This window comes from Palaemon carinicauda, chromosome 17 (assembly GCF_036898095.1).
Source record: "Palaemon carinicauda isolate YSFRI2023 chromosome 17, ASM3689809v2, whole genome shotgun sequence".
NCBI classification, from domain to species: domain Eukaryota; kingdom Metazoa; phylum Arthropoda; class Malacostraca; order Decapoda; family Palaemonidae; genus Palaemon; species Palaemon carinicauda.
The window spans coordinates 66,942,037-66,959,746 of record NC_090741.1 but is presented as its reverse complement, the minus strand read 5'-3'; the positions used below and the strand labels follow the sequence as shown (position 1 = coordinate 66,959,746).

The 17,710-nt window shown below is 33.6% G+C and overlaps 2 protein-coding genes across 2 annotated transcripts in view; both read right to left on the bottom strand.

Moving 5' to 3' along the window:
- The window catches only part of Ras64B (ras-like protein 2), a 130,379-nt gene extending 124,358 nt beyond the window's left edge, over positions 1-6,021 (bottom strand). The window contains exon 1 of the mRNA XM_068391180.1: positions 5,828-6,021. Within this exon, the coding sequence (XP_068247281.1) occupies positions 5,828-5,941 (114 nt within the window). The 5' untranslated portion in view covers positions 5,942-6,021. The remainder of the gene's footprint in view (positions 1-5,827) is intronic.
- A 7,028-nt stretch (positions 6,022-13,049) lies between these two features.
- The window catches only part of LOC137656405 (uncharacterized), a 166,500-nt gene continuing 161,839 nt past the window's right edge, over positions 13,050-17,710 (bottom strand). The window contains exons 10-11 of the mRNA XM_068390581.1: positions 15,737-17,181; positions 13,050-13,868 (exon numbers count right to left, since the gene is read on the bottom strand). Of these exons, the coding sequence (XP_068246682.1) occupies positions 13,700-13,868; positions 15,737-17,181 (1,614 nt within the window). The 3' untranslated portion in view covers positions 13,050-13,699. The remainder of the gene's footprint in view (positions 13,869-15,736; positions 17,182-17,710) is intronic.

Below are 17,710 nucleotides of genomic sequence, written 5' to 3'. Positions count from 1 at the left end.
TTTGGTGAACTAATTTCTCTCGAGTGTGCGAAGAGCATGCCCAAACAATCTCCTTCAGTATATATATATATATATATATATCACATCAATGAAACAACTTGAAGTTACTGCTACATTTACAATTAACTGCAGAATTATATATGAACCTATGAGCAGGTAGTTTTCACATCTATACACAAGCCTCATTAGCAACAAATCAAACCCACGCAACATAGGGTATTATCTACCCTTTTATTGACTGTTCATGCATTCCAACGCCTATCTGATGTCGTCTATCCAGCACTTTCTCGACTTATCATCTTTTCGCTGTTGGATACCTTGGGCTTGTACCATTCTGGCTTTCCAATTATGGGTCTAACTTGGCTAGTGGTAATAATAATAGCACACCCAAGAGGATTTACTCTTTCGCCTTTGCTCAATGTTGACCACGGTTGTGTAGATCTACTAATACATATTTTTTTCATTTCTTACGCTATATATATATATATATATATAATGGAATCAATAGTAGCCATCTTTACAGTACATATTCATTCATATATATAATATATATATATATATATATATATATTTATATATATATATATGTATATATATGTGCTGTATATATATATATATATATATATAGTATATATATCAATAGCTAAGATACAGCCATAGTTAGAAACAGGATTCTATAAGCCCAATGCCTCCTATAGGGAAAATAGCTCAAGGAGGAATGGGAAAAAAGGACACAGATAGAATAGAGCGTTTGAGTGTATCCTCAAGCAAGAGAACTCTAACCCAAGATCCTGGTATAGAGGCTATGATACTACCCAAGACTAGAGAACAATGGTTTGATTTTGGAGCGTCCTTGTAGAAGAGCTTTCTACCATTGCTACCTTAACAAGATTAAAGTAGCCACTAAACAATTACAGTGCAGTAATTAACTCATGAGTAAACATAATTTTTCCGTTATCTTAGTGATGTTAAGTGTATGAGGAAAGTGGAGAATGTGTAAAGAATTGGCCAGACTATTCGGTGAAAATGAAGGCAAAGGAAAACTGGCCCCGTAACCAGAGAGGAATCTAATGCATTCGAAAGCCCCAAAAAAGTCTCAAGCGGTAGTATCTCAACGGGTGGCTGGTGTCTTGGCCAACCTATTGCCCATATATATATATATATATATATGAAGCAAATTATGCTGCCACTCTAGCAGCTTTCCCAAGTATATATAGATATCCATACACACACACACACACACATATATATATATATATATATATGAAGCAAATTCTGCTGCCACTCTAGCAGCTTTCCCAAGTATATATAGATATCCATACACACACACACACACACACACATATATATATATATAAATATATATATATATATATATATATACACATATATATATATATATGAATATATATACATAGTATATATATATATATATATGAATATATATACATAGTATATATATATATATATATATGAATATATATACATAGTATATATATATATATATATATCATAATGAAGCAAATTCTGCTGCCACTCTAGCAGCTTTCCCAAGTACAGTACAGCATTTTCTAGCACGAATATAAAAAGAAAGAAAAAAAAACAATCGTATCGAATTCGGGAAGCATGACAAGGCTGAGAGTAAAAGTAATTGCGACGTAGCATAATAACAAAGACAGGATGTCCCATAATTGCCAATGCCTTGGAAATCCTCAGAGTGCTAGTTCCCGTTGGTGGGAGACACAACCAGCCGTGATGCGTTTTCCTGCCCTTAAGGCCACGCTGTATTTGGTGCAGATAGTTTCCATGCATAAATAACTCATATTTGGTTCTGTTTCTAGATAATCGGGAAGTATAATTAACCCTCATGTTTGAACAAAGAATTTTTCACTAAAGGTGAAACTCCAGTTTCATTATTTTCATTGTTTTGAATTTTTCATACCTGAAGACGACTGAATAATAATAATAATAATAATAATAATCTGAATTTTTCCTCCCATTTTAATTTTAATTCTTTCCCTTTGTGGTCTTCCGTATTCTGCTGTCGAACTTCATTTTTTACGGTGTAGCAACACAAGTTTATTAATAATAATAATTTTTACTACTGCCAGAAAATTGAGCCTTAGGATAAAAAAGAATAAATGTCAAATACTATATTTTTCCTTCAAGTAACCGGAAACGATTACACATGAGATGGAGATTAAATTCTGACGAGAACTGATTCTGGGCATCAACAACCTTGATATCTATACTAGTAATCCTTTATTCGAAATACATACATACATGCATACATATATATATATATATATATATATATTCAAAATGAACCTACAAAGATGTTGCCGCCTTAGGGACATTTAAACCCTGGTAGTTAGGAGACAGTGACCCTTGACCCAAGTGCTGTAGAATACAACAACGCATTTACCGATTCATCTTTGAATATTATTTACTTCAAGATCAACTGGGAAGTGTACATGATTTATCAATCTCCAAAGATTTCTGTTCACTTGTTATGGAGGTGCACAACTAATATCTCACAAACGCACGCACACACAATCACATGGAAACCACAATCAATTGATAATTTCAAAACAAAGTCTACATAACAAACCTAACATATTGGAATCTACATAAACTACCTTCCTTACAAGCAAGACATGTCCTGATGATATAATGAGAGAGAGAGAGAGAGAGAGAGAGAGAGAGAGAGAGAGCACGAAAAAACACGAAATCTAAAATTGCCAGTAATAAACCGAGCGTCTGTGACGTCATGTCTACTTTCGGTTTTAGGTTCATCTCTTATCCGGTAACGTGTGGCATCCTCACCCTTAAGAAGACGCGGGTTAAAACAGGGTCGTTATCGTACACTCACAGTCGGAAAATTTCCAACAAATGCTGCATTAGTCATGCAAAATTACTAGCGCCTCTGCATTTGATCTCTGCTGGTTAGCAGAATCTAGTTCAGTTAAGATTGAAACTTTCTTTTTGGTTAATACAGTACTATATATATATATATATATATATATGGTATAATTCCAGATATTGTTACTCTTTCGGTTCTTTACAACAATTTTGAGATGACGTTGCTAGTCTGATACCCTTATGCTTCCCTAAAGCTTACTACCAGAAAAATAATTTATTGCTTTGGTCATCACAGCCACACAGGATTATTTTTTTTCTCTTTTTTTTTAAATGGCAAATCAAAATCGTCCATTGTTTCCAAGGTTGATCAAGGATCTGGTAATAACTGAGTATGGACACATACAACCATAGACCCTTTTCCCTTGAAGATGATGATGCCATAAGAATACACCCTTACGAAACTCAGATGGCTAAACTGAATGTTACAGTGGCAGTTTTGGCCTTTCTCTAGAACCAACCTCTGTTTGGAGGAACATCATATTATTATTATTATCATTATTACTAGCTAAACTACAACCCTAGTTGGAAAAGCAAGATGCTATAAGCCCAAGGACGCCAACAGGGAAAAATAGATCAGTGAGGAAAGGAAATAAAATGCTATAAGCCCCAGGGCGCCAACAGGGAAAAATAACTCAGTGAGGAAAGGAAATAAATAACTATTAACCACAAATTTTACCATACATATGGAAGTTCTCCTAGTCAAAAGAACGAGACTTTCAATAAGCCTCGCCAGTGAAAGAAAGAAATTAAGCCCACATAGTTGTGATAATCACCCTCTCTTCCGGCTCCTCCATCTAAAACCTTCAACTTGTCAGTGTCAGCGGGAGTTGAACGAATTCTCACATTGAATAATTTAGGCCTAATCTAGGTGAGAAGTCATCAATAGATTTAATTATTTATACAAAGGGTATTTAATACACTGGTCATTTTAATTATTTATTTTAAAGGCTTTAATTTAATTTTCTGGAGAGGATGACACAATCTTGAGAACCATTATCATATTTGTGAATTAATAAACACTTTAATAAATTGTAGAATTATTTTATTATCCAATGAATAAATAGTTTTATGATTTGGTAATTTCTTACTGATATATTGCAGTTAATAAGGAAAGGGGGCAAAAGGAAGTAGATGTGTAAAGTATGAAGAGAGAAGGTATCTGACCAGATCTAATCTAATTAATTGATTATTTTTTTTAATACATTACTACATTTGCAAAGCTAATAGCCACGATCAACAATATATATATATATATATATATATATATATAGATAAAATATATAATATATATATGTATAAAATAACAATACATATATAATTACCAATATAAATATATAATGAGAGTTATTTGTATAATATATTCGTATTTATAAAAACACATAATACAATATATATGTGGGTGTAGAGTATATATACATATACAATAAAATTTAACACAACATCGTGTTCAATAGAAATAAATTTTTACATAACATCAGGATCGAACCCTAAACTCGACAAATGAAAGGCAAGGTACTAGCAAGCTTGTATATATATATATATATACGCGTGTGTGTAAGTATGTATGTAGTCAATGCACGAATATGTGACTTCAGGAAATGACCTATGACTCTACACGATATGGGACCTTTAAATCGTAACTCTACTATAAAATCAAGCCCCCCCCCCCCCCCCGTGAAAGTCGCTTCCATGATCACACAGGCTCAAGCTATCAAAAATATTTCTTTTCATGATTCCCGAATCGAAGTTATCATGGAAAATGTTTTGGAATCTAAAACATTTGTCGTAAAACAACTAAACGTCACAGCTTCAAAACTAACGTTGCCAATCAAATGGGAAAATAAACCGTTCATCGGATTCATAAATATTATCACCACTGGTGATTATATGGAAATTGCAGAGGTCGGATTAGGTCTATTCGACTTCGTTTTTTTTTTTTTATTTAAAATAAAAATCCAGCAACGTCAAAGGATATTTTGTCCATTATTTCATCTTGTCGTTTAATATAGATAAATATTCAATGTTATTATCTTATTACCGATACTAGTCCTAATGAAAAAAAAATCAACCGTTACCTATACTAGGTTGGTTTGCTGAGAGAAACCCGACTAAAATCTCTCACCATCATCCATCCGCAGTGGCCAGAGCGATGATGAACATGGCCAAACCCCAGACATGAATAAGAACATGTCTGAGGCCTTTGTCCTGCAGTGGATTAGAAACGGCTGCATTTGTTGTCATTATACACACACACACACACACATATATATATATATATATAGAGAGAGAGAGAGAGAGAGAGAGAGAGAGAGAGAGAGAGGCTAGGCCTATAGGAGACTGCATCAAGGGAGGCGCCATGGTAAAAGTTGCAAGGCCCGTTTGGAGCTGCCTACGAACAAAGATTAGGATTTCTAAGTCCTAAAATGGAAGAAAGTGACCCAATGTTAAAGCTGTCCATAAAAAAAAAAAAAAAATCCGTGCCCAGCTACGGTGAAAATGACCGTACGAACTGTCAAAATGCCCATCGTTAAACCTGTCATACTTCTTTTTTTTATGGTTAAAAGAATGGAAGAAGCTTTGATAGACCTAACCTTTATAATTGTGTCGTCTATATTATAAATCAAAACTTGGTTTCCCTTAAAATGTGGGTATCAATATGCATGTCTTTAAAAAAAAGTTATCAATATACTTTTTTAGTTATTTAGTTTTTTTTCTATCTCGGCAAGCAGAGTTGAACAATTATTAAAAACAGGTTGATTTATCTATTTCCGTTTATTGGGTAAATCCAGTTAACTTGGCCAAAAAGGAATTCTACGAGAAAAAAGGCCCTATTCTGCCCAGGGCAGACAGCCAGTCCACACCACACCAGTCACCAACCCACAACTTTCCTTTTTTCTAAACTCACCTGAATGAACTGAATCGTTATGGCCGATTTGCCCACGCCACCGCCTCCAACCACCACTATCTTATAGTTTTGCACGACAGGATGAGGATCCTTCTTGGGACTCTTCCTTCCCATGATTATAGAATAAGTATTCCGGGGACAGCGAACGGACACAACCAAACACCAACACTGTCAGAACAACACTGACTGAACGAGCTGTTCAATTGTCCGTCCGAGCCAGTGTTCCCAGATATGGAGATATATCCCTAGATTTGGGGATTTTGGATGCCCGATAGGGATATTCTGTACAATTTTCTATGAAGAAGAAACAAAGATGAGTAAACATTTATATTGTTGCAATTACTTTACTTGCACTTATATGAAGTATAGTGAGTATTTTCTATATTAGCAAAGCCTACATGATCAGAAGCAAATATATTTGTGGAAATGGGGATTTTGGGGTTGTTTTGGAGATTTTTGGGGTTGTTTTGGGGATTTTTAGACTACCCCTCTGGCAACACTGGTCCGAGCAATCTTGCCAGCTTTGGGAATTTATCCCTAGATTTGGGGATTTTGGTTTGTCTGATGGGGATATTCTGTACAAATTTCTATGAAAAGATACAAAGATGAGTAAACCTTTATATTGTTGCAATTAGGTTGCTTGCAATTATATGAAGAATGCTGAGTAATTTCTATGTTATTAAATGCTCTAGGCTCAGAGGAAAATATATTTGTGAAAATTGGGATTTTTGGGTTGTTTTGGGGAATTTTAGACTAACCCATCTGGCAACACTGTGTCCGAGTAGAGTAGTGAGAGCGTACAAAGCTTCTCTCGTACGACTCTCACTCGCACATTGCTCTTTCTCTCTCTCTCCTACTATATCTGTAATATACAGTACTGTATTTGTATAAGATTATATTCTTTGTCATTATCAAGGAAATAAAACACCATAATGCCATATTAAACGTTTTGTTTATAAACAAACTCATCCCCTTCTTCTTCATTTGTAAATATAGTGTATAGCTGGCAACTGAAAGTCCATAGTCGTCCGTGAACGGCCGAACCGCATACTATTAAGCTACACATGTCTGGCGATGCTCTCCATTCAACACCTGTATTCATTTTCCATTTTCCTGAAGCAAGTATATGGCGTATCTATTCCAAGGGCTTGGATATTGCTTGAGAAAAGCAAGTAAAATACAGAAACAACATTCACTAGCTCAGATATAAATTCCGAATGAAATAAAAAACGTTTACGAAATATATTTGCTGAAAGTTGTTCGTGTTTTCAGATGAATAACCCAGTCACTGAACTGAAGTCTGCTCTGCAGAAGATGTATTCTCTTACAAGGAGATCGATGACACCATGCGAGGTCATCAACAATGACTTGCATTCGTAATTGGTAACATTGGTCGCCCCAAAATATTGGGGTCGTTACTTATCACTTTTTATTAACTATATATCAACACCAGTTGGAAAAGCAAAATAGTACAAGACAATTTGTCCCAACAGGGAAGGCAGCTATGGGCGGAAGGAAAATTGAGAACTGGCGAATAAACCATCTTTAAGAAAAAAAACACACACACACACACACACATATATATATATATATATATATATACTGTATATATATATATATGGGTGTGTGCGTTAAGATCACTAACAACGTTAGAATACACCAGTCATATATAAACTATGAAACGGGACTTACATCAACCTATTCAACAGAAAAACATTTGTCACAAGCGTAACCGACTTACCTTCTCATTAACATTCTGAACTTTATCTAAACAATAATTCATATTAATCAAACCATTAACATCATCATCTTCATCACTAAATACACTGCATATACTGATTTGGGGTTTTAGTTTTCCAATATTTTTTCGTTTCAGTGTCAGCAACCATGGTTTGAATCTTAAATAGGCCTACTGCTTCATCCATAATCACATCATTAGAGAAATGTACATTTCCATTTTTAGTTGATCTTTTATTAAATTCGTTGTTTTTTTTTTTAAATATGTTTTCAGTTAGTTATCTTAGACGAAACTTGCATTGATTTGATTGCTAGATTTTTTCTTTAACTTTTTTTTAGTTTGTTACTTTCTCATTTTTTGGGGTTAAGTTAATTCGTTCAATATTCTTTAGATTCAGTAGATTCTGCTGAGTCAACGGCAATAGTCTGAATAGTGTTCTCTAATTGATTCTTGTTTCATGTTCTCCTATTGTGAAGTTTCTCATCTGTAGTTCTTCCTCCATTTTTTTTGGGTGGGGGGGATTTTCATGTTTTTTTTTTTTTTTTTTTTTTTTTACTACAATCTAACACACTCTGGACAGAGTCATTGCATTTTCTCTATATCTGCAACACTGCTGTATCTACATAGACACACCTCTTATGGTAGTAACTCCTACAAAATTTCTTATCTCATAGTTGCTCTTTCCCTTTGCAAATCTACACAAGGGTGCAATTTTCCTTTATAGTGTAGTTTTATTTTCACTTGTGTTCCTCCCAAAGAACATTAGGCTACTATTTCAAAATTGTTTTCAACGAAAGTATACGAGAATAGAGAGAGAGAGAGAGAGAGAGAGAGAGAGAGAGAGAGAGAGAGATTCTTGAAGAGTCTACACTCTAGCACGGCTCATGGAAGTAGGCCTATGTAATGTAATGGGCCGAGAACACTACCCAGAAGAACACCAGATATTATATGCCTATGGTTACCATGGTGTCCATCAACAAATATTCTTTGAAATCTGCTCAAGTTTAAAAACAAAAGACTCATGATTAACACACTCAAAGGCAGAACTATAATCAAGGACAATCTTATGAACTTACTGACCACAGTAAAGGGATTTTTGTACAGCTTTCTAACTTTTAAGAGGGGGCATCACATACCCAAAAGCCTTTGCTAAAGTCAGACTGCAAACTAGGGAACTAATAAATACCCTCACCATACCTACTAAGACATTTGCCAAAGGACATTCAAAAACTTTAGATAATATGGGAATTATGGAAGAGCTACCACAAATACATTCAACTAATGGAATAACATTACTAATTCTGCAAGTACAAAAAGAACCTCTCATTGTAAAAAAAAAAAAAAAAAAAAAAAAAACAACGACAACTTTAGGGGGAAAGGAAATCAGCTCTTTATAAAAAAAAAGAAAAAATGCCATTTGAGTCAACACCTCCATAAGCATCAAGGCCCAGTGAAAGGGTACAAACAAATGCTACAATCTGGTCTTCCTACCACTTACAGCTAGATGGCTCTATTCTTTTGTGCAGGGTATGTATTGATTAAAGGGAAATAATATATATATATATATATATATATATATATATAAAATTTCACAGTTAATTGCTGAATAAACTTGGCTTTTGGGGGAAGAAACAAAGTGAACATCATGTAAGTATAGAAATAAGAAATTTCTAATTCTAATACTTCTGAACTATATTCTTCCTCCAACCATTCACTGTCAATTCATTTTACATGACCAAAACCATCTGAAAACACTCTGATGCATATTCTAAGACTAAGTCATATACATAGTACTGTATTTAGATAAGTAAAAGAGTTTCGCTTTTACATTTTCAATTCACTGCCAAACTAATAGATATATTTGAAAAAAAAAAGGTTAATACATATATGACTGACCAAGAAAGAAAACCATGATGCAGTATCACAAAATCACTGCTTGAAACTGTAACATACAATAAGAATCTGCTACAAAGGCGTGTGTGGCACTGGCTTCCAATAATGTCTGAGAACACAATTGTGTCACTCAGAATTGTAAATTTACCCATTAAATTTCCTACACGTATTTCGTAATAATTAATATGGCACCCTTTTCCTTCACTTTAGATTTCATGATGGTATTTAAGGTTTCTATAACTCAAAGCTTGCTTAGTGTTCTCTAAATTATTTCAAAGAAAAAAGGATGTGAAAAGTTGCATTAACATTCTGCTTTCTCATACTGGAAGGTAAGCAAACAGATTAATTATTGCAGGCTATTGCCCAATAACTGGTTAGGTGATAACAGACTAACAATGGCGTTACTAATAGAATCAGCAACTAAAGTCAAATAGTAAAGATAATATATACAGCACTGTATTGTAAAAACAAAAGCCCAGAGATAATTCCATTATTTTCAATAGAATAAGAGATCCACTTTTTTCAGCTATCTAAGAATTAGTTCAATGGTTATGTCTTTGTAATATTATTATTACTTGCACCTATAAAATATCTTATAATAATTTAGTATTTTTCTTAACTCCAAATTCACATTTTTATTTACACAGTAAGTTTTTGTAAGGCACCATCAGGGTTTTAGCAATATTACTTTTATAACAGCTAAAGTGCTTATTATAACTAAACCACCATAAGACAGAAATTTTCTGACCAAGGTGCAATATAACTCAGCTTTAAATATTAAAAAAATATGACGAAATCCACATTATTGACAATGCTGAATGAGACACATTTCTCATACATCGGCAAAAATTAATTTAGAACTGTGTGCAATCTTGTTATTCAACATTTTAAATATAATGAGGAATTATAAAAGAATATCATGCACAAATTAAAAATTTTCGTATATAGAAACTTTTCTGTAATTTGAAAAAGTATTCTACTGTACAGTATTCATGTTTACTTTTAATGCCTACTCCACAACCAAAGAGTCCAGTCAGGCTTAAAGCTAGCTTAATCTAAATTTTTGTTTATATGCTCCATGCTCTTTGTAAATAAACTGTTGATTGCCTGTATTTACAGCCCTCTTTTAGGTGATACTTGCTGTACTGTACACCACGACTTGTAATGTACATTACAGACAGTAGGGATAAAAGTTCCACCTTAAATGCTTTCTTTCTTTTCATGTTTCATCTGTTCTCTTTGGGACCCCCCCTCATTTACAAATATGTCCTTTGGCCAAACTCCTGGGAGACTAGTAAATCACTTGGTTTAATTTAGATGATTCTACATAAGAAAATAAATGTGAAAAATTAGTCTTCAGTTGCATCTGAGATAAGTTATAACATTTACATCTTTTTTAAAAATATCATCCACAAGGTTATGCATGAAAAAATAATGATACTGCATTTATAAATTACAGTGAGTAATTACGATATATAACAAGGTAAAGCAAACCAATATGAACATGAATACATGCAGACTTGGACAAAAAAAAAAAAAATTAAAGTCAAAGCATAGATTATAAACTGTAGAGTGCTTAAAATGTGCACATAAATGTCTATAATATCAATATTGCATCAAAATGGTAATTTTCAATACATACATACATATATCAAGGCACTTCACCCAATTTTGGGGGGGGGGGGGTAGCTGACATCAAACATATGAAACAAAAAAGGGGACCTCTCCTCTCTACATTCCTCCCAGTCTGACAAGGGACTCAGGTGCCACAGACCACCTTCACCCGTTATCCACCACAGATGAAGATTCATAACGCTGAATCCCCTACTGCTGCTACCTTAGTGGTCAATCTAAAGCACCGGAGGAAGCAGCAGGGCCTACCGGAACTGTGTCACAATCGCTCACCATTCATTCCTATTTCTAGCACGCTCTCTTGCCTCTCTCACATCTATCCTCCTATCACTCCATCCATCCACCCAAATTTTGGCCTTCCTCCTGTACTTCTCCCATCAACTCTTGCATTCATCACCTTCTTTAGCAGACAGCCATTTTCCATTCTCTCAACATGGCTAAACCACCTCAACACATTCATATCCACTCTAGCTGCTAACTCATTTCTTACACCCATTCTCACACTTACCACTTCATTCCTAACCCTATCTACTCGAGATACACCAGCCATACTCCTTAGACACTTCATCTCAAACACATTCAATTTCTGTCTCTCTGTCACTTTTATTCCCCACAACTCCATTTTCAATACACAAACAGATATAAGGTTGGTATAAGGAATGAAAGAATAAGTAACATTAACAACATCTCTGTCAGGTTTTTCTTATAACGGTTACAAATGAAATGAGTTTCCTATGCCCTATCTTGCTGTGTGCACTTTCTACCTTAATTCCTATCAGGACAAGGTCTTCATTAATTTTATACATTTTCTACAAGAACTTTTGGTGCTTTCAATATGTCATTGTTTTACTACAATGTACTCTGGTATCTGCTACTGGTAAGATTAACTAATTCCTCCGGCTTGTCAACATCTTGACATACAATCTCAATATGAAATTTCAGTTTCAATTAGCTCTAAAGAAATACTAAATAATCCCTTAATTAAAAGTAAAGCACTGTATAGATTATAAGTACAGTACAGTAATATCCCACCCTACGTCGTTACTTGGATGCAAATGACCTGACATAATTCGATTTTCAACGTAGGTTGAATTTTGCCCTATAAAATTAATTTACTTATATGTTTTCTATACATGTAATGAACATATAAAATTACTTTAAACCTGCTATCATTTTATAAAAAACAAATAGTACCTGTATTAATAAGCTTCCATTTGAAGTACAACACTTCATCATTATTGTACAACAAAGAAGCAATTGTACAATTGGGTAAAACGGCGTAAAGTGTATCTTACTTTTTCTATCTAATACTTTAGAATGAGCAATGTACAGTAGTCGGAACTGATGTATGTTAAACCGACATAGAGATGGATAAATTGTTTGTGCATGGCTTCAAAGTGGGCATTTAGATAAAAATAAATCTGGTAAGTATTGTATTTTTAATGAAAATCAAACTAAGAAATCATGAAATGCAACTTATGGCTGGCAAATATTGAGAGGTTCTTTTAGCAACTAAGCACTCAATCTAACTTCTCACTATTGAGGGTACTATTTGCAGTATTTCTCACCTGAAACACTGCAAATGGTACCTAAAGTTCTTTGCAACATTCATGTGGCCAAACTAAGGGGCTCTCTTCCTTGTAATTTCATACAGTCACTGCTTAATTTTTAACTTCCAATGAAGAAGAATTCCTTAGGGTTGGCTCTATAAGTGTCTAGAATTCACATTATGTCATTAAATTACTTTATTATACTGTGCAGTACTATATTCTATTAAGTATTTTTATTCTGCAGTATTGTTCTCATCCCAAACAAAGAATAATATCAAAGCAAAAGAAAAAAACTTTGTTCTCGTTTATAAACATATCTGAAATATTAAAATCACCCCTATTTTCTGTCAAAGCACACAGAAAATTTCAATGATCATATTAAGGGATCTGGAAGAAGGAAAACATGTACTTAAACAAATTAGAAAATTTAATGTGAATAACAAAATATGGATTATATACCCTACCTTAATTATAGACAGACTCTCAAGTATGAAAAATATCACATTATACTGTGATTCAATCCTATATCTTTCCTTTGAAGAACATAGATTCAAATCTTTATACCTTGTAAACTAGACAAAAAATGGTTTCTATCTACTTGAATCATATACCTGTATATCTTCAACCTAATATGCTTAACACTGCATTATAAAAAAAGAAAAAGAAAAAAAAAGTTATAGAATATTGCAGGTAGCCTATATTGGAAGTGGCCTCTTGTTTAGCACTTCTTCATACTACAAAAATATCCCGAGCCATTGGTATGTCTATTGCAAGTGTTTATTCAAACGGGACTCAAATAATACACTGAATTATCAATTTCTTATAAGATTACTTCACCATAAACCATAAACAAACATAGAAAATTTTAACAAGTTTCTATTTTGGCATGATTGAGTATCCAAAATTATTTTACTCTTTTTCTTTAATAAAAATATAACTTATGTAAATCCTTCAATATTCTCAACATGATGCACAACTGTAATGTATTGCACAAGATTATATTACTAAGTACTTACTGTAGCTACAGAATAAGATTATACATATAAAAACATGTAATTTTTACTGTTTGGTAGGAGGTATAACTTTAAAATTTACAGGTACATTTCCTTTATGCTTTTCAATGCATCTCTGTAAATATTCATCTGCAGAAGAAGATCGAAATACGACAAGGTGACGAGTCTTCTTGTATCCAAAAGTAACACTTTTCAATTTGTAATGATGAGCTACTCTAAAAAGGAGATAAAATAATTACACAATTATCATCTAGGCTTGGAAAATTACAATACAGTATTACAGTTCAAATAACAGTGACTGAAAGGAAATAAGTATTCACTCAACAAAGACAATGATCCCTTCTTCCAAAATGACCCATAGAAGTGTACCAATCATTCCATCTAATAAATTCTTGAAAAGTCACTAATGGTACTAACCTCAATCTTAGCTTGTACTGTGCTCTAATGTATTTAAAAATAAAGCTATTTCACTCATGAAAAATGTCCTGGTGATGAACCCTCTTACTTCCAGTTTCCATCTCCTTGAACTGGGGTAAACAGATGCCTGTAGTCTACGTATACTAATCAATATCTCTGAACACCACAAAAGTTTCTGTCAACTCCATTTCTAACCTTTACTTTCTAGGGTAAAAATTGTGGTGTTTTATGTTCCTTTGTATATATATATATATATATATATAAATATATATATATATATATATATGTATATATATATATATATATATATGGAGAGAGAGAGAGAGAGAGAGAGAGAGAGAGAGAGAGAGAGTTTTTTGTTATTTAGAGTTGTGTACAAACTGTTTTCCTTAAAATAACTGCCTTAAATGCTTCTCCATTCCTGCTATGGTTAATTTTTTACTGGACAAAAACTGAAGCACCTAAATTGCAATATCAATAGAGAATGAAGTTATTACCAAAAGATGAGCAGAATTATTCCTATGAAGTCACTGTTCCAAGAAAGACTCATAATTATAATAACTATTGGCAGAACAAAGAATATTTGGACTTCTTCCCTCACAGAAAAGTCCAAAAGGAATTTGAATTATTCTTAATCCATAACAGAAGTTAGAAAGCAGATGGCTTATTAAGGAGTAAATACTTAAACAAAAAAGTCAAGCTGAAGTCCAAGAATACTCATAATACAAGCCATGCTTGCATACATGACAGGTGTGCATGCATCTATGTATATGAATTTGTAAGCTTGCAGGTATATAGTATTTATGATTATGTTTTTCTGTATTTTCATGGATAAGGTTTACACTTTTTTATTAATAAACACATACTAACATAAAGAAACTGCATCGAAATGCCTACAAGTGTAATACCCTTCCATTCAAAAGAACTCTGTCCACATAAACACCTGAAAATGTAGGGCAATGCAAGTATTTTGTTTCTCTGGAGTATTGTTCTGCAAATATCTGTATGTATGTTTGTACTTCCACTGTACTATACATATTGTAAAAAAAATTTATCTCAACAATTCAGTCCTCTGAAGAAGTAAGATGAAACTAGTCAACACTTAATCTTATATTTTCTATTTCATTTTCCTTAAGGTTATTGTGCTTCTAAGTATGATATTTCCCTGTGCGTTTTATGACACACACACATACATATATATATATATATATATATATATATATATATATATATACGCACAAGCACTCACAAACGTGTGTGCGAGTGTTTGTGTGAGCGAACATATGGTATTACTAAATTACATTGTACACCTCCATTTGGAACATACAGTAATTCCTGTGTAAATTAAGAAGCAACAGTAATGTGTATCAAAAGAACTTTGCATCTAAATCTAGAGTACCATATCAAGAAGTATCTAAGATTACTCTCTTGAAATTTATGCGATGACCTTCAAGTCCCATCGCATGGGTAAATAGCTGCTGTATTCTTCTCATTCTATTTTAAAGTGGAAGAAATAAAAACTAACCCGTATCCATTACATGTTATCTATGAGTTTATAATGGACAATTGGACTTCTAATTTGGAGATTCATAAAATAAATCTGCATTGTTAAAAAGGAATAGTTACTGAGCTTGAAAAAAATGAAAAAATAATTTACAGTACTTACTCTTGAACTAATTTTTGATGTGGCTCACAAAGCAATGAAGAAAATATAAGCTCTTCATTTTCTGGTTTTGCAATGAAATTTCTTACAGCTACGGTGGCCCAAAATGTGACTCTTTCCTTTCTTGAATTCTTTTTCTGTTTGTAGGTTAATTTCTTCTTTATACCAGGTATAGCAGAGTCTTGCACTTCCCTTTCACTTACAGTAGCCTCTTTTATTTGCCTTTCCTTGGAATGAGCTTGCTGTCCCTCTTTATTTTCATGTTTGATGCCACCACTTGGCACGAAATTCTTAAAATGAGCTTTCTGTATCTCCTTAATTTCATGTTTGATGGCACCACTTGGCAAGAAATTCTTAAGCAGCTGACTTGAATGAGGTTGCTTTACCTCCATATTCTCCTGTTTGATGGCACTACTTGGCAAGAAATTCTTAAGCAGCTGACTTGAATGAGGTTGTACCTCCATATTCTCATGTTTGATGGCACCACTTGGCAAGAAATTCTTAGGCAGTTGACTTGAATGGGGTAGCTGTACCTCCATATTTTCATGTTTGAGGCCATCACTTGGCAAGAAATTCTTAAGAAGTTGACTTGAATGAGGTTGCTGTACCTCCATATTCTCCTGTTTGATGGCATCACTTGGCAAGAAATTCTTAAGAAGTAGACTTGAATGAGGTTGCTGTACCTCCATATTCTCCTGTTTGATGGCATCACTTGGCAAGAAATTCTTAAGAAGTTGACTTGAATGAGGTTGCTGTACCCCTATATTTTCATGTTTGATGGCTCCACCTGGCAAGAAATTCTTAAGCAGTTGACTTGAATGAGGTTGCTGTACCTCCATATTTTCATGTTTGATGGCTCCACCTGGCAAGAAATTCTTAAGCAGTTGACTTGAATGAGGTTGCTGTACCTCCATATTTTCATGTTTGATGGCTCCACTTGGCAAGAAATTCTTAAGAAGTCGACTTGAATGAGGTTGCTGTACCTCCATATTTTCATGTTTGATGGCTCCACTTGGCAAGAAATTCTTAAGCAGTTGACTTGAATGAGGTTGCTGTACCTCCATATTTTCCTGTTTGATGGCACCACTTGGCAATAAATTCTTAAGCAGCTGATTTAAATGCGGTTGCTGTACCTCAATATTTTCATATTTGATGACACCATTTGGCAAGAAATTCTCTAGTGAATGACTAAATTGAACTTTATGTAATTCCATATTATCTTGTTTGATGACACGGCTAGGCAAGTAATCCTCAAGTTGATGGCCTACGTGAACTTTCTGTGACTCCACATTTTCCTGTGTGATAGTACTACTTGGTATGTTCCTCATTAGTGCTTTATTTTGAATTGTATCAAACTTAATTTGTATTGACGGCTGAATTAATGGAGGTATGTCTGGCACTTCTTGATAAAGGTAACTCATCTTAATTTCTGACTCATGTCTCTTGTACTATAAGAAAATAAATAAATGATGTATAAAAACCAAAAACTCACATTACACATAATGTAAAACCATATTACAAAAATAAAAACTTTAAAAGTAATTTCATCACTAGGCAGATGAGCTTTATAATATATTAATAATTTGCCAAAAAATTAGAAATATGTACTATACTTTATAAGGATAAAATATATATTCCTGTAAAATCCTACTTTAAAATGTAAATCTAATAATCTTAGTATGACATGGAAAAGCACAGTACAACACTTTCACAGTGCAATCTAGATACAAACTTAAAACAACTGTGTTGCAGTGAAGAACACACACAATAAATCTCATCACCTTAATCCTTTCCTAGGACAGCTTCCTCCTTTATGAGACTTGATGTGAAATGAGCACTCTGTATCTGCTGGTTGTTTTTTAGCTGAATTCTCATCAATTCTAAGTCTGTGTTTGCTTTTCTGACCTATTATGCCCCATCCTTTTACAATCATGTTCAAAGTCTTTGTTGTTGTTTCTTCAAGTAATGAGATATTTT